This window comes from Odontesthes bonariensis, chromosome 6, assembly GCF_027942865.1.
Source record: "Odontesthes bonariensis isolate fOdoBon6 chromosome 6, fOdoBon6.hap1, whole genome shotgun sequence".
Classification (NCBI taxonomy): Eukaryota; Metazoa; Chordata; class Actinopteri; order Atheriniformes; family Atherinopsidae; genus Odontesthes; species Odontesthes bonariensis.
Window position 1 is genome coordinate 9,217,482 of NC_134511.1, and position 27,740 is coordinate 9,245,221.

A 27,740-nucleotide genomic window follows, 5' to 3' on the forward strand; every position below is an offset into this window, starting at 1 on the left:
AATTAATTAACGTTAAATAATTAACGAGTTAACGCGATAATAACGAGTTAACTCGCCCGGCCCTAATTAGAAGTATTTCTCAGTTTATTGTCCAGAGTTGGACAAACCTACGAGTTATAGAGCAGGACTGACAAAAGAAGAGCACACAGTGATCTACAACTGAGCCGACTCACTGGTGGAAAAGTACGTCGAGATATCAACAGGTCGCGGTGAAGAAAATGCTGCAAAGGTGGATTGTGTTGGATGAAAAAAAAAAAGACACAGAGCCACATGAGTGTGTGATCACATGAGCACTTTGTTGTTTAACATCCATAGTAGTTTGATAATGTCATACATACAGATCATATAGCCTGGACGCAGAGAGAGGAGCAGTGTCACTGATGCTGAAGGTATTTACAGGCAGGAGGCAGCCAGAGAGACAAAGAGCAGGAAGAACACAACAAACCTTTCTTTCTTTCTCTTTTATGTCTACAATACACGGCTTTTCTGCCTCTTAACCGCTGAACCTCCCTGTCTCTCTGGTTTAATCACTACTGTGCGTTTCTTTCCGTCCGTCACATGTGAAACCTGCGCAGGATGTAATCCAACATCAAACACTTTCACTCTCGCGGGCAACTTGTGTTAAAAGTCTGCAGGTTGTTAGCGATGAAACTAAAGCTTATACTCTTTTTCCTGTATTAAACATGAAATGCACTGGTAAATCATTAATAACATTCTTACATACATACTGAGCTCTATGGCCAAAACCGACCACTGAGGGATTTAAATATTTTTACAATTCAAGGACGATGTCGTGTTGTTTAATTTGCTTGAAATCATAAGGTTAAAAATCACGTTTAAAAATAAAAACTGTACATTAATGCAACAAAAAGAACAATTTAATGATAAAATTATATTCTACCGTATGTAAGTCTTTCAAAAAAATACACAAGCATTCGTTTATCTAATAAATGTACATTGATTTTACCACCTGATAATGTGTAACGTCTGATTGGGCACCTGTACACACTTTTCTCTCCATGTTTACAGCATACAGCTGTAATTTTGGCTCAACTCATTTTGAACCGAAGGCCACATTTTACACGTGGGCATGGCAGGCAGGTAGCATGTACATACAATGCACATGAAGCCACCAACACAAAATGTGTGGGGATTTTCCCTTTAAACATCTAAAAAATATCTCCGTTAGAGCTCTTCACAACTTCTCTCGCAGGTCAACAAACATCTGTGCAGACACATCTGGAAAAGTCAGGGTAGACAGAGCATATATAAAATATATTGTAATGTCAGGACAAATATTAGTTGGCCACTTGCCTCTTCTTCCTTCAAGCTCTTTAAGGCATATACAAGATATTTGACCTATTTGTTTTTTCCTATAAACAAAACATCAAACTTATTAGCAACAGTTTTCAAGAATGTCCAGACTGAGGCGAGTTTCTACAGATGTGTTTTGCTTTCATTGGACATCCCTATTTTCTGCAAATATTTACTGAGATGCTTCCCTCGGCTGAAAAAAAACAGGTATTTCAATAAATACAACTCCTTTGTAAGTCATAAATGCATTTACATAGCAGTATGTACCAACAGATCTATACACATGTACAACTCTGGCTGCCCAGTTCTCTCATCCTCGAAAGCCATCGGTGCCCGCCTATGAGATTAAAGTTACAGTGTGTAACAATAACAAGAGCCACGCGGGAAATAAGTTTGTTTCAATTAGTATCCTGTCACTTTAGCTAAATGAATTGTTATCTTTTAAATGCCTTCCAATAAACCATTTATATCCATTTGTGAAGAAGAAAAAAAGTGGAGGAATCTGTGGCTGTGGATGCGATGCGAGTGAGAGGTCTGACGGTCAATGCCTGAGAAATGGATACTTACGTAACGAAAGAACAGGCAACGGCACATGGATCGACCTCGTTAAAGAAGCAAAAACATGAGGAGGAGGCAAAGAGGATTCAGCACAGGTGAAAACAAGTCTAAACACTGATGTTTCTTCTCCCAGATGTAAAAAAAAATATGAAAACCAAAGGTTGTCAGGATGACCTCCTTGACAGGCAATTCAGCCTTCCAAACTAGATGTAATCTGCTGCTAAATGGAAAGTGGATGACATTTGAGATGGCTGCCATCTCCAACTTGACCGCTACAGGTCAGTAATGGTTACACGCTGTTTCCTAAAAGGTAGAGCCACAGGACAGGTTATACAAGGTCTGTAGGGGAAAAGGTTATGTGCTCTTTAAGCAGAAATTGATAACTTGAACGAGAAAATAAAAGCTACAGAGGAAGCTGAAGCACAGCAGAGAGGGCCTGCAGGGTGTACGTTCCGCTTAAAAGGTTGTCAATCAGTGTTTCACCCCAGCTGTGAGGGGTCCTGTGAACCAAAGCAAACAGTAGAATAGCTCTCTTTTCTACTCTACAACAGCTATAGCAACAGTCCTTATCACATCTCTGTCAACCATCTTACCAAAAAAAACACAGATTTGCTGACTTCTACGTGGCTGAAAAGATGAATCGGCACTAAGCAAGCAACAGGACATTCAAGGAACCCGTCTCGTGGCTGAGGGCGACACTTGAGCAGCGTATTTAAAGTGTGGCACAGCTGAGATGAACGTACAGCAAAGGACAGCCAGCCATGGGACACAGTATACCACAATGTGAAGATCTGCAGGTTGCCTCTCCACATCGTGCTCAGATGAGGGACGGATGATAAATAGACTGGACGGTCACATAGTTAAGCTAGCAGGACAGCTCCATGTGTTGAAAGAAGTGTATTTCAGAGTCTTTGGGTTTGTTTTTCCTGTCTGGTATTTTGTTTGTTTTTTTTCGGATGTATGCATGCATACCTAAATGGATGTACCCTTTAAGCAGATGTGAGTCCTTGGTTGAGCCTGCATGCTTCCACTGTATGACTCTGTGCATCATCTTCATATTTTCTACAGTGTTTTTCATGAATCCCTTCCGATGTAGAGCCAGAAAAATGGTTTCTGTTTTCAGTAGATACGTAGCAGCGATTCCCTCTGTCTGCAAAGCAGTTTGCCTTCATCTTCTGGGTTATGTCCTCTTACGGCAGATCTTGCTCAGAGCTGCTTGAGTCCAGTAGCCTCCTGGCTGTCCTCCATGCTGTTCAGAGTGACATAGACGATGGGAACCAAGCCGCGGGTGGAGCCCAGGGAGCAGAGGAGCCAGTCAGGATCAGCCTTTCTCAGAACCTGCAGGATGTCGCCCTTGTTGAAGCTCAGCTGGCCGGACTCAGTGGCTATGTGGTGACATAAGGCTCGCACTTCACTGAGAAAAAACAGCAGAAGACATGAATCAAAAATGGTTTAAACACTAACAAATCCAATCAACTAGGATTCTACAGGTAAAAAAGCTAAATGTGTATTTCTCTGGGATATCAATACTGCAAATTTGCCACAAAATTCCTCTATTTTGAAATGTAACAATCCTGATATGTGTTATTTTTAGAAGGTCGGATGCTGGAAAAAACAAAACCAGATGAAGATACCAGTTTGGGAGATTTTTTTAAGATAATTTGAACAATAAGATAAACTTGCTATTACAAGATAGTCATAGAGGACGACTTTTGTAGCGAACCATGTTCCTTTTTTAAAGGGACATTATGTAATTTCTTCCCCCATCTAGTGGTGCAATTTTATTTTGCAAAGTCGAATGAATTTGCTCTCTAGCGCCTCACGTTTTCAAATGTGCGTTGCAACTTCTTGAACTACGGCAAGCGGAATGTGTCAAGATTCAAGAAGCTAACAAAAAGAAATCAAGACACACAGTAGGCTACAAAGGATTACATAACACACATACAACAACACTATAAATACAGATGACAGATAACATGTCAGATAACATAAGTTGACATAGCCTTTGGTGTGCAAGCAATGCAATTAGTCATATTCCGGGAGTTACCGGAAGTGACGTCGACGCAGCGTTAGCATTAGCAGCGTTAGCATTAGCAGCACTAGCAGCGGTAAATAAACTCTCGGTAAACGTAAAAACTTTCTAATGCCTCATTTTGTGAGTTAAGAGCCTATGTGTACTACAGCAGAAGTTTGGTAACAATCAATGCATTATTAGTGGGATCATTTACGAGATAAAATCTATTTAGCATTAGCGCTAGTAATAAGCCATTCGGCGGAAATGACGTCACAACAACGTCATTTCCGCTTGCAGGCCTGGCGGAGAAATCGCGATTCGAAGTGCTTTATGTCCCTCTCGGCACTTCGTTGTTTTTCATAGACCGGAAGGACATGGCAGCCTCCATAGAGCTTGCCTGCTCTATGTAGATACAGACAAGTTATTCTTCACTCAGGAGGATAAGTGAGATTTTTGACAGAGATCATTTTACACCAATGAGGACTAACTTATGAATGAATATGTTGATTTGAGCTAATAAATTACTTAATTTATTACATAGTGTCCCTTTAAGAAATGCATTTTTCGTATGTCTCTAATGAAATGATGTGCTCTGTAAATCTACTGCATTTCTATAATATTTCTTACCATGGAGACTGTTGTTTGGTATCGGTTGGACGTCTCAACGCCGGTTCTGCTGTGGTGTGGGCATGGGTGGATGTGGCAGGAGGCTCTGCCTTCTTCCCGCCGCCGCCTCCAATAGTCAGAGCAACCAGGTCAAGAACAGATTTGTCCAAACCAAGCCAACCTGATGGTGGCCTGACAGGGAAAAAAAGAGTGGAAACATTAAGATAGTTTTTAAAATCCTAAGAACAATCTTTAGATTCAGCAACAGCACCTTCACCAGTTTTGCTGACAGTTTTGAAGAAACAGACTTTTCTTACCTGGTCTTTTGGGATTTTGCCCTCTGTTCTGCTCCCTCCACTCTCAGAGGAGAACCAAGACTTGAACCAAAGAGTCTTCCCCAGCGCAAACTCTGCCCCTGAGAGGGGCTCTCTTCCTGGGCTGTACCTTGGGCTGGGCTCTCAGCGACCTTCAGAGGATTTGAGTCTTTGTCCTGGTTCAGAACGGACTCTGGGGGACTGCCCATCCATGAGGGCCTTCCCCTGGATCCGGCCGACTCCTCTGTTGAGCTGCTGCTTTTGCCTCCCTCCCCTTCATGGCTCGACTCAGCACCCTCCACCACACCCTCTCTTGTGGGGGGTGGTTGGCCCTGTCGTCTCTCAGAAGACTTCTTCCTTTTCTCAGTCTTGACAAACTTGGACCCTTCTGTGGACTGGTCGATGTAGACCTGTGAGGACTGCATGAGCTGGTACCACCAGCCAGCCTGCCTGTCCTGACGCTGACGCCCCTCATTTGAAGGTTCCCCATCTTTTCCCTTCCTCCGATCCCTTTCCTTTACATCCTCACCGTCACCTTGGCTTTCCTGTCCTACACCTTTAATCCTCTGGTTGGAAAAGCCTACATCCATTACGACTGATCTGCTGACAGGCGGAGCGGTCGGCCTCGATTTCCCTCCTGCTGCTTCTCTTCTCGACCCCACTCCTTCCATTCGGGGCCACGTTCCCTCCCGCCTCAGTCCCGCCCTCTCCCTCTTCACCTCTGCACTCGAGTCTCTGACCATTTCGCTGACGGTGGTGCTCCAGCCCCTCATGAGTTGGAAGGTGGAGCGACTTGATCGATCCACGCTCTGGCCCGCAGAGCACAGCTGCTCCTTGCGCCGCAGATGCTCCTGTCCTTTCTGGAGGAGATGCGGCTCGAACAGCAGGTCAAGGTCAAAGGGGAGGAGCGACAGTGGCTGCAGTAAGAGGAGGAGCTCCTCGAAGAGAGGCTGGCAGGCTCCGTGTGACAGGGGAAGGAAGCCCCACGGGCTGTAGTGGGCTGCTACAATATCTGAGAAACATTACAGAAACTGACATCAGAACAAGACAGAGAAGAAACAAATAATCATCTGACAAAACTTCAAGGGTTATAAATAGGGCTGGGCGAGTTAACGTTAATTAGTTATACTCGTTAATTATTTAATGCCGATAACTATTTTATCGCGCATTAACGCAGGTTTTATTTATTTAAAAAAATAATAATAATAAAAAAAAAAAAAAATTCAGAGAGGGGGAACGACACGCAGCACAGGGCCGTCCGATGCGGAAGTCGAACCAGGGCCAGCTGCAGCGAGGACTGTAGCCTCTGCATGGGGCGCCTGCTCAACCCACTACGCCACGGACCACCCCTGTTTTATTATATATTTTATTATTGTAAAAGTCTGTTGCTCACAGGCTTTTATTTTGTAAAAGTCTGTTGCTGTCTGCTGCGGAACCAGAAAAGAAGGTAATTGTCGGATCCACCAAACATGGAGAAGGGTACGGAACTTTTACTCGGCCGTTTTCATTTTAAAGTTCTTCCAGACGGCGGAGTCCACAGAACCAAAGTCATCTGTAAACACTGCCAAGTTGAATTGTCTTCTCAGCGTAGTAGTTCCAGTCTAAAATATCACTTAAAGGCAAAACACACAACTGATAGCAGCAAGTCATTCAAGGAAACAGACAGTGGAGCGAGGCTTCTACATAAAAACTACAGAAAGATGCTGATGTTAAAAGTGTGTTTGCACAACAAATGTTATGGCACTTTCATTCATATGGCAGCACATTTAAAATAAAACGAAATGCTAAAAGCTATACACTACTTTTGAATTCAATTTTGGATTTTGCGTACAAATGCGATTAATCGTGATTAATCAGGGAAATCATGTGATTAATTAGATTAAACATTTTAATCGTTGCCCAGCTCTAGTTATAAATAAATACAAGTTACTGTGATCTTACCTTCGTGTGTGTAGAGGTGATTGAACCAGAACTCCAAAGATTTGAGGCTGAAATAGAATGAAAGGTGTTCGTGTCACTCTCCTACAGCAGAATGCAAGACATTACAACTCAAAACTGAATCTATCAGTCGGCCTTCAGCCCTGACATGATTTTAAATTGCAGAAAAAAAAAAACATCTGCTCTAAATAACATGGACCTGTTAACTCATTGGCTGCCAGCCATTTTCATTTCAGAGAGACCCATACTGCCAAGTGTTTTACAGTATTTTGACTGATTTTCCAAGACCCACAGAAAAGTGTGTCTTATGACTATGTACACACCGAAATTACCAAACGAAAGAGTAGACGCTCTTCTTTCGTCAGGAAAAAAAAGTTTGTTTCTACCATTTTCAGTCTTTTAGTAATAGACAGTAGAACATAGGTTGGTTTCACCAAAAACAGCTGTTTGACCCAAAAAACGGAGAAAACACGCTTCTTCTTTTTTTGTGCAAAGTGGCACTGCTGCCACCTTGTGGGTAATTTTGCCAGTATATTCTCTGTTTCGTGTTTACAAGCCTAAGATTTAGTGACGAACTCCGCTAGATTGTCCCCCAGCCCACTCCGTTAAAAAACGCAATTGACGTCTATAGACGTCTTTGGCAGTCAGCGGGTTTTTTTAAATTGACGTCTATAGACGTCAATGGCACCAAAAGAGTTAAAGGTTCACTGCACTGTTTATAAAGTATCCCTCCGGCACACAGCAACAGGCAGCAGTAACATGCACAAATACACTGATAAGCCATAACATTAGAACCACGAACAGGTGAAGTGAAAAACACTGGCACTGGATATGATATATTAAGTAACAAACAAACATTCTGTCCTTGAATTTTTCATGTGTTGGAAAAAGAACACTAAAGTTAAGTGTAAGGATTTGAGGCCACAGCATCACCACAGCTGTATCTCTTCTATGAGCTCCCAAGTCATGCTCTGCTAAAAGTGGTCCTAAGAGGGAAAACTGTTCAACTGGTGACAAAGTCAAAGGTTTCCAAGACTCATTGATGCAAGTGGGACCTGAGAGCTGGCTCCTGCTGTTTGATCTGACAGAAGAGCTGCTGTACAACTAAAAATGTTCAGCCTGTTTCTGATAGAAAGAACACGCAGCGCATCGCAGTTTGTTGCATATGTCAGGGTTAGACAGCATCCAGCGTCTGTGGGATGTGCTGGAAAACAAATCCAATTCATGGAGAACCGGCTCACAACCTACGGACTTAACAGATCTGATGCTGACGGCTTGGTGCAAGATTCCACAGAATACCTCGCAGTCAGACTGACAGGCAAACAGCTGCAAAGAGAGATGACTTACTTGAGCAGGCCGAGGATGAAGGCATTTAGTCTCATGCTGTGGCTTGTGAGCTCTGAGTACTGGCTCACTTTTGAGAACAAGCTGTGGAGAACACGCGTGGATGGACCTGATGGGACACAAGTTTAAGAAAGTTCACTCTTCATGTTGTTTTAAATGACAGTTCTTTTCTTCCTCTGCCGTCCTACCAAGACATTTAGATATCAGACATGAAGAACAATCACCAGTATGCTTTAGACATACAGTCGTTCCAAACCAATCCCAAAAACACATTATTTGCCCTATAAGACCTTTTACTCCGCCCTGGTTCTCACCCAGCTGTGTGGAGGCCTCCACGACGCTCCAGGGCAGACAGCGGCGCTGTCCGACGATCAGGTCCAGAACGTAGGCCTTCAGACCGTCCTGCAGCACGCCACGCAGGGCCGGACACAAGTACTTCAGGATGAGGTGACACACGTTGGGACTCACCCAGCTGTTCCCCAGCTTAGCCTGAAGGGGGCGCAGAGAAAACATTCAGGGGAAGGAAATGAACCTGCCATGACAACTTGTTTATTTTTGCAAAAACATGTCATGTTCTTTTTATTCCAGACTGGTAAAGGTCGGAATGGATGTTTGATTTGCTTCTCTTTTATTATGACCTACATCTGGATTTGAGTCAAAAAATCCACTGAAGTTTAAAAAAAAGGGTGGTGGCCTCATACTTTCTAACCCACCCTGAGTAAGAAAGCACTTCTGCTGGAAGAAGCCATGACTAAGTGCTCAGATGGCTCCATCTGTCTGTGAAACTGAACCATTTCACCACCTGTTAATCCTTTTGAACTTGGTGGCATTCACAAGTTGTTTTGACAGCATTGACCCAAAATTTCACAATGTGAGACTTAATCAAGAACCAGTATGACGAGTATCTGCTCCAAGAATGCACCACTCGTGATGTCACATGCTGTATATTCGCTCCATTTGTGAATCATAATGATTTAACATCTCCTACCTTCACATCTGGGTCTCTGCTGGTGCCAAAGTGCGCCACAATCAGATCAACTGCTGTGTTCACGGCTTTAACCAAACCTGGTCGAGAAAAGAGAACAAAAATAAGTCTGATAATTCGGCTTTTTTGCTGTCACTGCAGTGACTGGCGTTCGAGACGATAAACAAACATGCATGGGAAGGTTGAAGTGCTCAACCTGGGAGGAGGTGTTAGAAATACATCTTATATCCATCACACCTTTTATGGTGTCCCTCAGTGCTTCTGTGGTTTAAAAAAAAAACATCTTGAATTATTTGTTTGAATAACGCCGTGTTGCAGAACGAACAGCTGAAGCAGCTGGCATCACCTTTTCTCCTCAGAAACAGAACAAAATGTTCCGCCTGCCGAAATCTCAAGGCTGTAAAGCGATGATAGAAAAAACAATATTTACTTCTGAAATTACAACACACGCGACAGTTAAACTGTGCTTCGTGGCTTTTGCATGTTTGATTAATAACATGTTATATCTTCAGGAAACAGTGTACCTGAGATGGAGTGAAAAAGGCTGAGAAAGTGTTTCCCTCATCTTTCTGTTCAGGGACACTTGGGCAGATAAATACTGCTTTATACAAGACCTGGAGGATTCAGTTGAAGGATCTTTTTTTTTTTTTTTTTTTCCTCTTTAACACCACAAGAGGCTTTGTAAGCTTTGAGAGAAGCACTACGTTTAAGGACCCTTTAGCCATATCGAGTCTCTCCCTGTTCCTCCCTCAATCTGCCCTCTGAAAACATCATCTCTCCAAACAGAAATTCTACTTCAGAATCAGAATCAGATTTATTGGCCAGCTTTGAGTAAACAAACACGGAATTTGACTCCGGTTAGACTTCACTCGCAAAGTACAACACTCAACAATAACAAAGAATAAAATTAGAAATATGAAACAGTAAGAATGGAATTTGAGTACGGGTGGTAAAATAAGGCTCTGTGTGAGAATAATAAATACAGTATGTACATTTGCAATAAATAGACACTATGGGTGGGAATGCAATTGTCCAGAGGGGTGCGCAGCTGGGAATGTCCGCCTTCTTATTGTCCATGTCAGTGTACCATGGTCGTGGACACCTCAACAGGTACAAGCAAAATGCAATAATACAGTTGAAGAGGGAGAGAATAGTGCAATATCAGAATAGGCAGGTTAAGGATTAGATATAACTGTAGTGCAAGGCAGTTCAGTGCAGTAACAATGTGTTAGTAGCAATACTGTAACTAAGATCAGATTTTTAAGGTGCAGAAGAGGTAGATGAACAGAACAGTTTGATTGACTATGTTCGCTGTGGGGGTGGGTGCTATTCCTGGGTGTTCAACAGAGTGACTGCTTGGGGGAAGAAGCTTGGGTCTGTCGGCGCTAAAGTAGTGCCATAGATATGCTTCTGTGACTAGGATTACAAACATGTGTATTCCTTAAATGAATTACAATATGTCACCATCTCCAGACAGAAATGTAGGAAGAGAGAAGTAGGGAGGTTGAATTAAGAGTCAGGCCCAACTTCTTTTTATGCATCTGGGTTTTCTTTCCTCTGTGTCACACGAAGGGTGCAGCTGCCATTCAAATGTGTGCTGGAGCTGGCATCGCATCGTTTTATTTCATACGCACAAAATAAAGTGAAGCTCATCGATGTGGTTTGGAATTTAGCTTTTTTTTTTTTTTTTTTTTTTTTTTAAGATTCAGCTCCGTCCCCCTGACTCCCACTGTCCACCATACCCATCCACACACACACACACACACAGAGCCCCACCTCTTTTCTGCGTCAGGTCAACCGAGACGTGGGTTTGTGAGGCAGAGCAGGAGGAAGACGAGGCGTCGGGAGAGAGGCAGAACTCCTCAGGCGGCTTCTCTGTCATGGAGAAGTAGTCTGGCAGGAAGTCGCTGTAGCTCTGCAGCAGCTTAGCTGACTGACCCACTGCAAACACACACACACACAGTTAGGACTTATCCAAACCTTTACCATGACTTTTGAATGCTGCAGAATCCTTTAGAGCCAACACATCTAAAGAACATCATCTACACCTTTAAGTATTTTACCCTTAAATCATGCAACCTTTGGACCTAAGGCTCCCTAAAGATGCACTCATATCTAAACTATATGGCTGTGTTCGAAACCACATACTACATACTTGCAAACTGCATACTTCCATTCTGCATACTCATCGATCAGACAGTATGCAGAGCGTTTACCCACAATGCATTTCGCTCCTGCCCGAGCCGAAACCAGCCAGCCTGAAGCTGATTTCGCTTAAGCTCTGAACTCTGTAAACTTTAGCAACATTTGAAACATTTTCAGGCGAGAAAGTAGTCGTTTAGATCCCCAACGTGTTGAAAACCTGACAAAATACCGGATATTTACAATTTTGTTCCGACGAATTCGGCGCTACTAAAGCTAGCCGCAGTGAGCAAACGCACTTCCGGTTATTTTCACAAAAATAAAATACCCGTTGCCTTTTATCATGGGGAAATACATTACGACACAATTGGTGCTTTTGTTTTGAATACAGGAAGTGAACCTACCCTCGTTGTAGCTAGTTTGAAACTGCCGTTTTGACAGGAAATGACGATTGGCGACGTCACGTTACGTTGCATCTTGGGTAGTTTGAGTATGAGTAGTAACCAACATTTCGGCGAATCTAGTATGCATCCGGGAACTTCTCGCTTAATCAAACTCACTTACTAACTCAAAAAGTTAGTATGAGTAGTGGGAGTAGTGGGAGAAGTATGCTGTTTCGAACACAGCCCATGTTTTTAAATCTATGTAACTGTGCATGCGCTCCAACACTGTCTACAGAATCACGAGCACCATTGAGCCGTCCCATCATGTGGCCAGAGTGAGCTGCAGGGAAATCAAACACATTGCGTCTGGTGGGTCGTGGTCCCCTGCCCCGTCTGAGGTCCATGTTACTAGAGAGGGGGCCAGATGTTGTAGAAGACTGCCCCCCAGAGACCCTCTCCACCCCCAGAGGGTTTCGACGGCGATACTCCCTCCATTTGAGAGCCTGGGGAGAGAGGTGGTGTGCTGTTGGGGGGGCGGAGGTGTTAGGGTCATGATGGTGGGGTCAGGTTAGGGTTAAAGGATGGGTTGTTGAGCGAAATGATGGGAAAGCGGCAGAGGAAGGGCACATGGATAATGTGAAGGGAAGACAGGAAAAGATTTAAGTTCATGCATGAATGGAGGGAAGAAAGAGAAAGAGAACAGTGAGAATGTACAGGGGCTTATTCTTAACTAACAAAAACACTGAAAAACACAGAACTTGCATTTGAACAGGACCCAACTGTTCCTGTAGAAGTCTGAGTGGGTTCACTGATCGTTACAACTGACCTACAGTCATGTTAAAAGGAACGTGCACCTAAATTCAATTCCAAGGACTGACGTATCAGGACATAAAAACAAAATCATGGTTCCTTTACCAGGTCTAAAAATGAGATAAATACATCTTGGGAAGGGTTATAATGCCATTTCCAAAGTATTTGAAGTCCGTCATTCTACAGTGAGAAATATTTTTCTATAAGGCCAGACCGTGCAATGCTCAGAGAAACTGTGGAAAGCCCAAGAGCTACATCATTAGCCTCATTAGCATTAGTTAAATGCTGAAGTTAACAGTACGAGAAAAAAAAAGACTGTACAAGTATGGCTTGTTTGGAAGGGTTGCAGGAGAAAGCCTCTTCTCTCTAAAAAGAACATGGCAGCTCAGCTTAAGTTTAACACAGCATATCAGCGCCTCATACACTGTATTTTGACTGAATAAATGATACCATGTAACATCCCACGTGTTGTTCATCGGACATTTACCTCATTTTAAGATCTGATAAGGACCAGAAAACTCTTTTTAGAATCATGTCATACATAAAAGCTCAGAAATGTAAAAGAACAGCTTTCATCTTCATATGATTGGAATTAAAATAAGAAGAGGCCGTCAGTTAAAAGGCTGCGTTACAGAACAACCAAACAAGTGTGATGAACAAACTCATACAATCAAAAGAAAGTGTGTACAGTATACAAGAGAAACCTGTGTCATAAGGACAGTTAATATATTCTGCATGTAAAGGTGTTTTAGTGATTCATTCTGTAACATCTAAGCTGTTTGTGAAGACAGATAAAACAAATATCATTATTTTCGGGATATTTAATGATCTGAGAAAAAACAGCAATTTCTCATGACAGCATTGCATGAGCAATTCTTTAGGCGGACACCAGGTTGCTTTGGGAACCTACCATTTTGTGCTCTGGCTCCAGATCCTTTTCCTCCCTCAGCATGTAGTGGACTCTTTCCAGAGTCCAGACAGTCCAGTGGGCTCAGAGTGTCACTATGAAGCGATGGTAAGCTGTGCAGAGGTCCACGGTGGAAACACTGCCCGGGCACCGGTGGCAACATCGGTGGCACCATCCCTCTCTTCACCCCCAGGGATGGAGGCGGAGGCGTGCGAGGTAATGGTGCCGACCCCCCTCCCTGTGTGACTGCCAGAGGGGTGTGCAGGGGGCCGAGGCCTGTAGACAGAGGACAGGAGAGGCTGTGTGTGGGCTGAGGGCTCGGGGTGCAGGTGGAGCAGGTCTCAGAGCTGGGCGCCCCCTGGAGACGGACTGGAGAGTAGCTCCCAAGAGGTGAAGGCCGGACCAGTTCAAGAGGAGGAACTGCTGCGCTGAGAGAACCCTGGTACTTGTGCACAATGTCAGCTGCGTCTTCACCGTCCTCGCCAACCGGACCCCCAGAACCAGAGCCGGAGCCGGAGCTGGAGCGGGCCTGCATCCCAGAGTGGTAGCCCGTCAGCAGGGGCAGCAGAGGCTTGGGTTGGGGTGGTTTGGATGCGAACTGGTGGTGGAAGGTGAAGGGCTGGATGGGGAGTGTGGTGGGCCTCTGATCTTTACTGTAGCGGACCACCGCTGGTCGGCTGTCTGAGGAACTCGAAAGACCTCCTGGATGAGCACATTGACGAAACAGAGAGTAAGCAGAGAGATGATCTGGTTAGTTCTTGTATGGAACAGTAGAGTAGGCCAGGGTTTAGGGTTCAGAACACTTTGTTTTGGCATGATTCAATAAAGAAACCTGTAGAATACCACAATAAATTAAAGAAATGCCCTCATAGTATGAGACAATACAAAAAGAAAAACTCAAAACGCTTCCCAAAGTTGAATCATCGAAAGAAAAGAATAAATCAACAAGTAAAGTCAACATAATAACCTTCATGAAGACATTTTTATTGCTGGATTATGTATTAGACTGGATTATTTTCACATTGGGGCGCTTGATAAACTGAGGACAGAATCTACAATCATTCCAGCGACATACTGCACAAGCAGGAGGGTTAAAACTGAAACTAAAAAGAGAAAACTGTCTAGTCACAAAGCTCAACAGCCCTTATTAAAGCCAGCCGTAGCAGTGCAGAGTTAAGGACACTGCCCAACAGGCCCACACGCACACACTCAGACACACACTCAGACACCCAGACGCAATGCCCATCCAAATAAGCAAAAAAAGACACGTGGAGATAACCTGAGAGCACTGCGTCAGGAGAATCAGCATCAAGGAGAAGCCCTTTTTCTGCACTCACTCCCAATCTGAGTGTGTTTTTGTGTGTGTTCCAGGATCCAAAGTGCTGCATGACAGACAGGAGTGTGTGTGACGTCAGCTGGGTTGCGTAAGCTGTTTGTCACTGGAAGGCCAGCCCACCCTTGGCACCTGAGCTGGATGCAGTGCTGTTCCTTGGCTATGGGGGGCGGCATTGAGCTTCTGTTCGAGCATGACAAAGAGGGAAGGAGTGAGGCTGTTCTGCACTCCCAGCTCCCCCCTAAGGATGGAGGAGAGAAAGCCTTTCTTTGTATCTGCTCCATCACTCTTCTTCTATTTCACAGCTTTTTTTTTTTCACCTTCTCCCCCTCCCTATATCCTTGCCTTTTTAAGTCAGCCTCTCCCCTGCCTGCTCTACTCCCTCACACATGAACCCATTAGTCAACGCAGGCCTTTCCTTTGCAGCTCTGCGCTTCATGTTCGAATCATTAGCGAGCAAGCGTCCTCTCCGAGGCTTTCAAAGACGGCTTCACTGTACACTGCGGGAAAGCAGCACAGCTGACTCAAGTGAGGTCTCATGAATAATATATCATCTGAGATGCTGCGCAGCATCTTATTATTGCCTTAAATCATCGCAGCCTTTCAGGATACAGTGATAGAAAGCGAAGAACCATATGAAGCGTGTTCTTAGGGATGAAACATATCATTTAAATAGCTTCATGAGTTTTCTTTTTCCTTACTCTTTAAATCATTGTGTCTCCCTGTCCAAGTCAAGCTACACATTAACACATAAACCGCCATCCTGTTTGGTTTGTTATCTAAAAAGACGTGAAATTACTACTTTGATCTCTCTTCAGAGAAAAGGGTGGGGAAGCGCCCTTTTGTTCTGGCTTGGGCAGATTTGAGAAAGAAAAGCCTGTAATAAACACTCACAGCATGACATATACAAGCACATAATGAGGGCCTTGAATAATGACTATTTTAATATATTTATCACTTGAATTGCATTTTATTTTCTCTGGATTTCACCATCTGGAAGGCAAACAAAAGAACATAAATCAATTGCTGAGTCTCAGTCAATATTAGAAATTCACATCTGATTTAATGTCAGAGATGTTTTTGTTCTGGAAGTAAAAGCTGCCGTTTGAAACCTCTCTCCTCCTGTAAACAGATTAGAGGCAAAGTGGTTTAGAGAGGGTGGGACGGTTCAGTTTTGTCTGAAGCTTTTGGAGTGGGACAGAATAATCAGCTCGTTCATTTACTATCAAAGTAACATAATCATAACAAGGTGGTATATAATCTGTGTGTTTCTGAGCTAGTTTTTGGATCTCCAGTAAGGGTAAAACCCTAAAATGAGACAGCTGGCGTGTCCTGGGGCGTTCCTCTCCAGGGGCGTTCACTCTTAACCATCCCAGGTCTTATTTGAAAGGAATTCCAAGCATGAGTGCATCTGTGTGTTTGTGTATGTCTCACGCCGAGTCTCAGCAAGCAGCTGAGACATGCTGGTGCTGTCTGTACTCTCCAACAATATTCATTTTACAGCTTTCTGGACTCAGATAAGTAGTATGAAGGGCTTTTAGTATCTGGAGCCTTCCAGCATCCATCTGAATTAGTGTTTAAAAGATAATTCTTGAGTCCAATGTCAACAATCTTACTCTCATGCTGCACGCACCTCTTTGTTAATGTATGCTGCACAGTGTTTCATTTATCTAATGTATATATTTAAGCTTTTCATTCAATCAGACTGCTCCAAAAAAAAAAAAAAAAAAGACAAATTACCTTAAAATCTATAGGAAACGACAAACTTAAAAAAAAGTCGACATATTGTACGAAAACCGTAAAAAAAGTTGCAGAATTTTTGGGGTTTTCAGGGAATCTCAGCTCTAAGACCTCAGGCTCTGCCATATAACAGCACAAATGGTTAGGATTAGAATAAAATCTTGCTTTGCTACAATTAACTCCTTAATTAACTCAGTTTTAACAGTGACTGCTGAGTTCTTCTCGAATTGACTGATTGTCATTATTTAGTTATTTATTATCATTATTATTAGTTAGTAGTAGTATTTTTATTAGAATTGGTATTATTATTGTTATTATACAATCATTGTAAATATTAATAATTTTTTTGAGCTACTTGACTAATTTGAATTTCCCCCATTGGGGGATGAATAAAGTATTTTTCTATTCTATTCTATTCTTATTAAATCCTTATTATTTACACTGATTTTGATTGAAAAAGAAACGGGTCCTTAACCCCAACCATCTGACAGCTTTTTGCAACGGTGCCTGTTTCAGGGATGAGTCGGGCCTCTGGGCTCCCTGGATCACACGACACAAACACAGGTTTGCAAACGCACGCACACAGCAGACCCACGCAGAGATCGGCATGGTTATGTGCAGCGCAGCGGGGTTCTCTGCATCGTTATCTTCCTTCTCTCCCGATTGTTATTCAGAACACGTTTGGCCCACTTCAACCTCTCATTCCTGCTAAAGTGGAGGATACACACTCTCTGCGTCAGCCTGTCCTCAAAAACATCACATGCTGGCACTGGGGCATCGCACTCTTTAAACCATGCGCACATCATGCACACACAAACCACTGCCTGTCTCTGTGTCCATTTCAATGTGATCGCTAAATTCAATTTCCTTTGGCTAAGCACATGGTGTCGTCTGCTAATGGCTCTTCCTGAGGATCCATTTTCCTCTTTTTCTGCTACTTTCATCCAACTAAGGGTAATATCAACACATAACATTAACATTAGCCAATTTTCCACAAGCAATCCTCAGAGCAGCCAGAAGGCAGAAGATATTTGAAATAAAGACAGGTCAATGAAAAAAGGCAGATTGCTGCTTAATAATTGAACCAGAAGAAGGAAGGCTTTAGTAGGGTAAAAAAAATAAATAATCAATGTCCTGGTTAACAGAACACTGGTGAGAAGTAATATTGACATGAATAAACTTTAAAAAGAAGCCACCATCCCACCCTGCAGCTTTAAAGGGATAGTTCGCCTCTTTTGACATGAAGCTGTATGACACCCCATATTAGCAATATCATTTATAAAATTTGACTTACCCCCTGCTGCGTCCTGTGAGCCGAGTTCCAGCCTCGTTTTGGCGTTGACGAAGGTAGTCCGGCTAGTTGGCTGGGGTCCCGAAAATAAAGCGTCTTGCTTCTCAAAACAATATGCGTTCAAAAGAGTAATACATTTGCATCACAAAATCGTTCATCCAGAAAAAGTCAGACCTCACATCGCTTGGCGCTATTTTTGCCTCCCTTCATATCAATGCGTCCAGCCACCTAGCGATAGCCGCGCCTGTTACGGTGTTTGCTGCTCGGTCTGCACTTCGGTCTGCACGGTCTGCACAGCCCGCAGTGATACGAAGGGAGAGAGAAATAGCGCCAAGCGATTGTGAGGTCTGGCTTTTTCTGGAGAACTTTTTTGTGATGCAAATGTATTACTCTTTTGAACGCATATTGTTTTGAGAAGCAAAACGCTTTATTTTTTAAGCCCCAGCCAACTAGCCGGACTACCTTCATCAACAACAAAACGAGGCTGGAACTCGGCTCACAGGACGCAGCAGGGGTTAAGTCAAATTTAATAAATGATATTGCTAGTATGGGATGTCATACAGCTTCATGTCAAAAGAGGCGAACTATCCCTTTAACAGAACACTGGTGAGAAGTAATAGTAACCCCTTAACGCCTGAATTTACATAGCTGTATATCAACAAATGTTTTGTGTGTGTTTTACCCTTTAAGTAGATGGTAAATAATGGTGAGATTATTAATTTCACTTTTGCACAAAAAATAAATAGAAATTTTGGTATGTTGCTTATTTGCGACAACAGGCATGATGTTTAATAATAAGATAACAACAACACAGTAATATAACAGTGAAAAAAACATGTTTTTTTATCCACCCTTTTTTTTTTTTACATATATATTTATATAAATCTGCAACAGGAAATAAGTCCGTGACTTTGAGGTCGTAGTGAATATGGACTAACCGGCATTGGGGGAATAAAGATGCTATCTCAGCTGGTTGATTGAGTCAAACGGTTTGTAGCATATATGCGACCATAGGTGTTAAGGGGTTAATGTGAATAAACTTTAAAAAGAAACCATCACCCTACCCTGCAGCTTTAATAAGCTTTTTTAGCTTCTTCTTACTGTTTCACCAGATCATCTCCAGATGGAAGCTAACCCCGCTCTGTTTGCCAATTCCTCACACGTTACAACTTTCAGTATTCAGTTTTTTAGTTTCAAACTGTTGTTGTACAGTAGTGACCTAAAGTAGTGACATACCCTCTGCTTTGGCCCGCGTCTCCCTCGCCCCTTCCAGGTGTCGCTCCATGGCGCCTTGACTGTAACATCTGGAGAAGGGTACAGGTGACACAGCTGGACTGACGCCCTCGATGCGCTGCTCCGGGATCGGAGAGAAGTCCACGGAGGAGTGCGAGTGAGTGGAGTAAGTCGAGGAGAAGGGGTCCGAGGCGGACTTCTGCGAAGGTGATCCCCCTGTAGCCCCATTTCTCCGCTTGCTTCTCGCGATCTCTGCGAAGGAGGTGACGCGCGGAGGAGGAGGCGGGGTCTGGGCGGCGCCATCGCTGAGCCGGACGGGGCAGCTCAGCATGCGCTCCAGAGAGCCGAGCCGCGGAGAAGGAGACTTGTCCAGGTTGCGATCGTAGCTGCGGGAGCGGGGACGACTTCCTCCGATAACACCCCGTCCAGCCAAGGGAGGGGAAACATTGACATATACCTGGCCTTCAATCACAGCAGGAGCAGCCTCAGCCCCACCGGCTGCTTGCTGATTGCTCTTCTCCTCATCCTCTTTGTCCTCTTCATCATCATCACCATCATCATCATCATCTCTCTGAACCAAGAGAAATGAGGACAGGCACGAATTAAATACAAACAGAACAGTCAAACATTTCTGCAGCAGTTTAGGAGGTCAAAGCACAAAGCACATTACCAGCATGGCTGCAGAAGTCAAATACACAGCAAACCGAAAGGTCTAAACTGCCTTCATGCTAGGGCTGAACGATATGGACAAAATTTCATATCTCGATATTCATGCCAGATATCTCGATATCGATACGATATGACTACGGGTTCGGTGAAAACCAAGCATTTTTCAGAAAAATAAAAACATCATAAAACAAAAGAGTGCAGTTTTATTGATTAATTTTCGCCAAGCACGACCTGCACAACACCTCGCTCTGGTCGACATCATCCTTTCTAAATCCAAAATACCTCCAAATAATGGGGGATGATTTATGTTTTGGCACAAAATTAGATTCTGCACTGCCACCGGCCAAATTATCTTCCGCGCTCATGTCACTTTTCTTTCGTTTTGATTTTGCCGTGAATTCCCCGTGAATGTGTGTGGCTGTGTGCGTCTCAGTCTACTTCTCCCTCACTCCCACCCTCCTATGTTTGTCATTGGTTGGCTTCAGCTGTCGATCCACAGCAAGCGTGAAATAAGCTTTGTGGTTGGCTGGCAGTGGGGTGCGTTCAAGCGCAATCTTAAAAGTAATGTTTATGGTGACTGCCGGAGCTGTATAAGCAGGGCGAGCGTGGGGGAAATATATCGTTTATATCGTTGCTTTTTCGAAATTACTTTCTTGAATGTTCATATCTCGATATAGATACGATAACAATATATATCGTTCAGCCCTACTTCATGCCAGAAAATGTCAGTTTACTGAAAAGTACGGGGAGATTACACCTGCAGGGATGTTCCCTGGGTACAGGGACATTACACATGAAACATTTTTATATTATACGCCAGAAGAAAGAGGTCACATTAAAATATTCAAGTGTTCACAGATATCAACAGTCTTAATCGCTTTCTGGCTGTTTGAGAATTTAATGGAGGTCATGTACTGCCTGAGCTCACCGAGAAAGGCAAGAAAAGATGTTTTTTTTTTTTTTCATGAATTTACATTTATGGATATGAAATTTTGCCATTAAAATGATGAGGTTGACAATAAAAGTTATGTTGGCTTTTTCTTTGGTTTTGTTAAAGTCAGGGAGGTCGGCCAAAATTGCTATCTATCCGTCGAGGCGACGGAGACTCGCGGAGACCACAAGGGTTGTGATTGGTCGGCTAACAACATCATTTCCGGAATCACTTCTCCGGTTTAGCTCCTTCCTCTCACAACAACAACACCGCCATTTTTGAAAGAGTTTACTGTGTGCCGGTCAACATTTAGTCAAAAGTATTTGCATTTTAATTTCAACAAGCTCCAACTCCAATAACAGTCTTTCTCTCTCGGTCATCGTTCACTGTGAGGAGTGGAACGGCGCCGGAATGTAAACAATCAATCAACGACTTTCACGATAGATGTCGCGAGATTGGGTCGTTTAACGTAGCGACGCCTACTGATCGGGAGGTGAATTGCCTTGCATATCCGACAGCCTGACGGAGAACTTTGAAGGGTTTAATAGCCTCTGCGCGACCACGGAGAAGCACACCGAGGCCATTAAAGACAGTTGTTCTGTTACTGACTAACATGAATACCCTTCAGCTTATATGGAACTCCAAAAATAGTCTTCAGACGTGACAGCACATGGGTACAGACAGTGGTCTAAAACAAGCTAATGCCAGACTGGTATCAGTGTCATGGCTATTTTAAATTCAGACTCATTGTCACCGTCACAGGATCTTCAGTTAAAGGAGACATATTTTACCTCTTTAAACAAGTTAGAATTGGTCTATGGTCTATACAAAACATGTTCATGAAGTTCTTTGCACAAAATCACTCTCACATAAAGAGATTTCACCAGCTCTATTCTCGCCAGTTTCAGTCTCTCCCAAATTGAGCCATTTAAAGGGCTCTGTCACTTTTATGCAAATAATCTGTTGCTGGCCACGCCCCGCCCCGCTCATGAGAAGCCTCCGGCTGCGTGGACTGTTTACCCTTTTGTTTTGAGGGTCCAAAAGGTACATATATGTACTCAAGTGGTAAAAGGTACATATATCTACCTTTTTTGAGGGTCCAAAAGGTACATATATGTACTCAAGTGGTAAAAGGTTCATATATGTACCTTTTTTTCTACATGCTGGGGTACAATAGACAGTCTGTGTTAGGCTACTTAGGTATAAGGGTACAAAACTATCCTTCAGAGGGTACTGCCTCAGTGACAAGCCATCATACCCCTAAATGTACAATTCTGTACTTTATTTTTTGAGAGTGTATTTTTAAACTGTTTTTTTAAATTCTTAGATTGTTTAGAATTGTACAAACATTTTTATTGCTTTATTATGTCTTGCTACTGGATGCTTTAATTTCCTTCGGGATCAATAAAGTATCTATCTATCTATCTATCTATCTATCTATTCCCTGTGAATTAAGGGTTCATTTGTTTTCAGTGCAGAGCTTCAGTCTCTGCCGGTGATATCTCCCGGTGGTTTTCACAGCCACGAACAGGGAGCGCTCCTCTGCGCCGGGCCGCTCACCTCTCCCAGGCCAGCCGCCTGAAATAAGTTGAGAAAACATCCGCGCTCCCTGCAGCCGGCAGCTCCTTCTGGTGTCCGCCAGTGAGGACGAGCTGAGCTGAAGGCGAGCCTCGGTCCCCCGGCAGGCTTCCACATGTTCACTGCGTGGATGGGTTCACCACTTCGCTCATGTACAGAAAATAAGTGTTTTCTCAACAGCGGGACCTCCCGCTGCTGTCGCCGCGGTCACCTGTCTGCTGGTGGCCGGGAGGCTCGTCCTCACTGGCGGACACAAGAAGGAGCTGCCGGCTGCAGGGGGCGCGGATGTTTTCTCAACTTATTTCAGGCGGCTGGCCCGGGAGAGGGAGCGGTGAGACCCAAATATGAACACAAAGACCTGCAAAAAGTGAGTTTTGCATAATATGTCCCCTTTAAGATTTATTCTATAGCACCACAGGGTAAAGAAGTCTGAAGTTATCTCCCTTTTTCAGTTTCATTCAGATGTTATTTGACCAAATTACAGTCATTCAAAAGATACAAAACAACCACCATCTGTGGGATGATGATCATTCATTTTAAAAGTAAACTAAAGAAATCACAGAAAAAAAGTGGCTAAAATAACCCGATGAACCGGGCCAGAACTGCTAAGTGGGAAGGATTCATTTAAACTTTAATTCATTAAAGTAAAAACATTTCATTTGATTTAACTGTTGCAACTTTACGGTGCATACATTCAGGAGTGGACAATAATTTAATTTAGTTAAATATCAAGCCCAAGTGCTAATTAATCAAGAAGATATATGTTTGTGACGAGATTCTTGTACACATATAAATACTACTCCTGTACTATAATATTTCCTGATCTAAAACTACAAACTCCATACCCTGCTTCTGTTTTTTTAAGGCTGAGAGATTTCTTCTGATGCCAAACACAGGGGAACAGTTCAATTATCAGTTTGAGCATGTCGTACGCAGGAAATAATCATCTTTTTGTATGACATGTGATGTCATTATTAAGAGTCTGAGATTTTATATATACTGATAAAATGATAACAATTTTTCCCTTTGAGAGATGAGTTATAGAAGGAGGCTGAGGTTCTGCAAACGATAATGTTTCACAAGACATTGAACCCTTTTGATTCAAGTCATCAACTATGTAATGAGTCTGATCACTTGGCAACATGTCTCATTGTTTTTCATATAATCAACTGTGGAGCTGTATCCTGATGGATGGCTTCAGAATCGTCAAAACTAATAAAGCAGGATTCCTTTGCTCACTTATGGAGACCTTATATGGACTTTCTGCAAACTCACAACCTCGAATTGTGATTAACTGCACAAGTTCTGCAATTTGTGCACTGCTGCGACCCTATTGGAATGTAATTTTGTTTTATTAATGATTATTTATCTACATTAGCATCATTTTGTTGGTTTTATTTTATGTTTAGCTGTTTATTTATTTTTTTCTATTTTATTTATTTAATTTTATCATTATTATTATTGCTAGTTGGGGATATAAAGTTCATGTTTAAATCAATAAAAAAAAATCATAATAAAACTATGTTTAACAAAAAATAAAAATAAAGCAGGATTCCACACTTACTCGTGATGACTCTCCATCTTCGTCCTCTTCCTCCAGTCCCAGCTCGTCAGCTCGCTGCCTGAACAGGAAGTACTCGCTGGGCTGGGTCGGGGTGGGGCTGCCTTTGCTGTGCTCATCGGAGCAGCTGTTGACAGAGGAGCCGGCAGGACTCGGGGAAGACTGGGACGAAAGGTCGCAGGTGACCAGTTTGTAGTAGTTCTGCGTGGCGACCACCAAGCGGGCCTGACTCTGCAGACAAGAAGAAAGCTCGCCAGAGGACCCCGAACGAGGAGGGTGGTAAGAGTTGCAGTTGGCGTCAAGGTCGAGAGCCCCCTGATGCTCCACCGAGCAGGAGCAGGTGGAGGAGGTGGACAGATGGGGTTCACGGATGAGTGGGAAGTTGTTGGAAAGGCAGGAGGGCTGTTGCTGTGATCGGGGAGGCTCAGTGGGGGAGGTGTGAAGGTCCAAGTAAAAAGCCCCCCCAGCGGGGTCTTCCTTCTTTCCTGGTGGATCTGAAACAGATGAGATGCAGGACCGGTCGGTGGAGCCGTTCAGGTTGGTGGGCCCGGAAACGGGCTGCTTCTCCGGGATGCTGTTGTTCATCTTGTTGTAAATGGCGCTGAAGTTGACCAGGACTCCATCTGAACTGTTGCAGGAGGAGTCGCTGCCGTAGCCCTGCTGGGACTCTGAGAAAGTTTCAGAGAAGGTCTCAGGGAAGTGCTGAGGGTAGTTCTGCGAGAGGGCGCAGCAGGAGCAGTGCTGAATGGAGGAGCCGGAGGAGCAGGAGCCCGTCTTGCTGCTTCGGCCGCACTTCATTGGATGATCTTCGTCCTCTTCTTCATCCTCAGCCCAGTCTTGTTCTCCACAGTCCATGGACATGTTGGACCCGCTGCTTCCCAGGCGGCGCTGGCTGTCCAGGCCCAAGATCTCCAGGTCCTCCAGATGGTTGGACAGATCCGAGGCGGCGCCTCTCAGGGACTCCTGGCTGCTTCCTCCCACCGAGCTGTGCAGGAGGAAAGGCCCAGAGGCGAAGCCGAGGTCGTGGAGACGAAAGGGAGCCATCCCGTCAAAGAGCGCAGAGTTCGTGTCACTGTGGAGGTGAAAAGAGGAGTCTTCCAGGTAACCGTTGAGGTTGTCGCCATCTTCTTCCTCCTCGTCCTCCTCATCGTCTTCGGTGTTCAGTAGAAATGGATTATGTCGCAACGGATTCCGGTTCCTGGCTTTGGCTCTGGGTAATGTGTGAGCTGTGATGAGCTGGTCCTCTGAATTGCTCGAGGCAAACGATGAATCATCGCTCGCCGTGCTGCCCCCTCTCCCGCCGCCCTTCCTCTCTCTTCCTCTGTTGTGGGAGGACCAGGAGCCGCTGGAGGTCTGGATCAGGCTGCTGTAGAGCAGGGCCTCTCTCTGGAGAACATCCCTCTCCGGCAGCGATGTGGTGCGGCTCAACCCCAGGTTCTCTGGTGGGCTAAACGGGTTGCCCCTCTTTAATGAGCTCCCACAGCCACCCTGCCGCCCACCTGAAACCTGGCAGTGCACCAAGGGAATGTGATGCACAATCAAGGTCTCACCAGACAGTTTAGGAGGGCTGTCCATGATCCAAGAGGAGAGGAGGGTGGGACTGGAGCTCCAGCAGCAGAGGGAGAACCCGTGTGGGTGAAGTAGAAGGTGGAAGCACCGCTCGCTGAGAGTTGTTTTCACACACTGCTCACTGGGCCTAGGTCTGCAGGGCTGCTGGGAATTGGAGGATAGGGCCGGGGAAGTCTACACCATGGTCAGAGTGGTACATCTGGAAAACACAGAGACAGAAAGAGAAAAGATGTTAACCTGATTTAAAACACAACTTAATTTCTGAAAAGGAACATTTTTGTCCCCTTTTAAAACGACCTAAAAACATCATATATTAATATTTTTCCACTTTTTTTTCATAAATCTTTTATTCCACTTCAGTTCTGATCATAACTACCAAGTTTTCAATTATTTTCAAAAATTTAACCCTTTAAATACTGGTTTATATGATGTAAACGCCAATTTCTGTAAAAAAACAAAAAAAACAAACAAAAAAACAAAACACAAAAACTGCTATATTTTCAATATATAGAATGCAAGGTGGAATTGTTAAGGGGATAATTATGGTCTGGGATATGTCAATGATCAGCAACAACATTGATTTTTAGGGATTTAAATTTTTTTTTGCTATGTTTGATTTAAAAAAAAACTGAAAAGGGACATTTTTGTCCCCTTTTAAAACGACCTAAAAACATCATATATTAATATTTTTTTCCACTTTTTTTCATAAATCTTTTATTCCACTTCAGTTCTGATCATAACTATCAAGCTTTCAATTATTTTCAAAAAAATTAACCCTTTAGATGCCAATTTGAACTTTTTAGCCCAAATTTTAAGCCTTTAGGTGCCAGTATTTTCAAAATATGGAATGCAAAGTGGAATTATTGAGTAGGGATAATTAGGGTCTGGGATATGTCAATGATTAGCAACAACATTGATTTTTAGGGATTTTTAATTTTTTTGTTATGCCTGATTTTCAGAAATTAAGGAGTTTTTTTTTTTACACAATGAAAAATTGCATTGTATATGATGTGTGTTTGAAATTCGAAAAAATAGTCGAAAATGCACAACTGGACCAAATATGATGAGTATCACTATCTACAGTGTGAAATTAGAGGAGAAAGTACACCCCAAGTGGACAAAAATGTCCCCTATCAGGGATTAGGGTTAAACGAGCCCGTCAAAGCAAACGCACACTCCACACGCAGGCGTGAAGCTGTGAAGATGTAACCATGAAACAGAGTGATCTATAAGAGAACACAAGCTGTGTCATCCACCTGAAATAAATGCCTCTTTATACGGAACTTTGTTTTTTTCTGGGTTACAAAAACAAGTTCATTTGTGCCACACAATCCTACAGAAGAAGTAAATCCAATAGACACAATAGATGAGTATTGGAACTTCATGGAGGACAGGACGTTTGTTCCAGTATTTACAGTCTCTGAGAAAAAGAAAGCTTCTCCATTTTGTGTTTTTCTCTGATGACTCATTGGGATGGGTGTCTTTCCCGCAACATAAAGCACTTTACAGAGGTATTCATCTCGAGTTTGGGTAGAACTTTGCCTGAGTATTGTGCGGAAAATTAGCAATTAATTTCTACTGGCAGAATTCAGATATCTCCAGGTCAAAGACCTCCTATTATTGCTCAAGATTGCTATCATTTTTGGAATACTGTATTCTGTTTTATATTGCTTTGATGCTTGCTGGTTTTAGTCTCATAAGGAATGATAAATATGGCAACAAAATGTGAAGTGATCTTTCTTCGCCCGTGCTACAACTCGCTGGTAAGTTTCATGAATATTGCAACTCAATTACATCATTCACTGCAACCACACCTTCTCTTAAAAAAGTGACAGAGTAAAGCGGATAACATCATCTTAACTTCTTAGGGATCTTAGGGAGCACTTTAGGAGCTACAAAAGACACAAATGAAGCCATTTTTACACAGTCGTGGCCTCCAAGAGGTTCTGAATATTTAACTAACTCGAACACGACTAAGCTCATTTACAGTGAGCTGCAGCAGCAGCAGAACGAACCTGCAACCATAAAGTCTCTAAATCCTCAGACTGAGCAGTCTGCATCATGTGATGAGGAAACTGTGAGATCCACATTTGTGGCAAACAGCTGACTCTGACCATGATGTCACCCACATTCACAGATCACACCCTAAATATCACACACATACTGATACACACAGAACACAGCCACCGTATTCCTCTTCATCCTCTGTTTGCTGTGCCTAAAACAATCATTCATCCAGAAAACCCTACAAATGTCTCGCTTTTCAGATTCACTTTTCTTCAGGTAAAGATTTATTCAATTTATAACACTTTTAGTTACAGATAGTTACACACTGAATTAGGGCTGAGCAATTTTATCAATACTGCGACATATATCGATATTTCGTTTCAAGATAAAGTATCGATTTTTTTAGCTGCGAGCATCGATTTTTAAAATGTTTTTTTTTTAAAGCAAACTATTGAAAAGTTAGACGTTACAATTAGTGAAAACAGAACATTAAGGTAAAACAATACAATGCCA

The 27,740-nt window shown here is 43.2% G+C and overlaps 1 protein-coding gene across 2 annotated transcripts in view; it reads right to left on the bottom strand.

The window, feature by feature from the left end:
- Positions 1-275: 275 nt before the first annotated feature.
- rusc2 (RUN and SH3 domain containing 2) overlaps positions 276-27,740 on the bottom strand; it is a 45,889-nt gene continuing 18,424 nt past the window's right edge. Inside the window, exons 2-13 of one of the 2 annotated variants that reach the window (XM_075467261.1) lie at positions 23,655-25,419; positions 18,916-19,483; positions 13,319-14,017; positions 11,906-12,121; positions 10,850-11,014; positions 9,077-9,153; positions 8,403-8,577; positions 8,092-8,197; positions 6,748-6,794; positions 4,810-5,818; positions 4,514-4,684; positions 276-3,286 (exon numbers count right to left, since the gene is read on the bottom strand). In XM_075467261.1, the coding sequence (XP_075323376.1) occupies positions 3,079-3,286; positions 4,514-4,684; positions 4,810-5,818; positions 6,748-6,794; positions 8,092-8,197; positions 8,403-8,577; positions 9,077-9,153; positions 10,850-11,014; positions 11,906-12,121; positions 13,319-14,017; positions 18,916-19,483; positions 23,655-25,226 (5,013 nt within the window). In that variant the 5' untranslated portion in view covers positions 25,227-25,419 and the 3' untranslated portion in view covers positions 276-3,078. The remainder of the gene's footprint in view (positions 3,287-4,513; positions 4,685-4,809; positions 5,819-6,747; positions 6,795-8,091; positions 8,198-8,402; positions 8,578-9,076; positions 9,154-10,849; positions 11,015-11,905; positions 12,122-13,318; positions 14,018-18,915; positions 19,484-23,654; positions 25,420-27,740) is intronic. The other variant, XM_075467262.1, reaches the window with a different exon arrangement.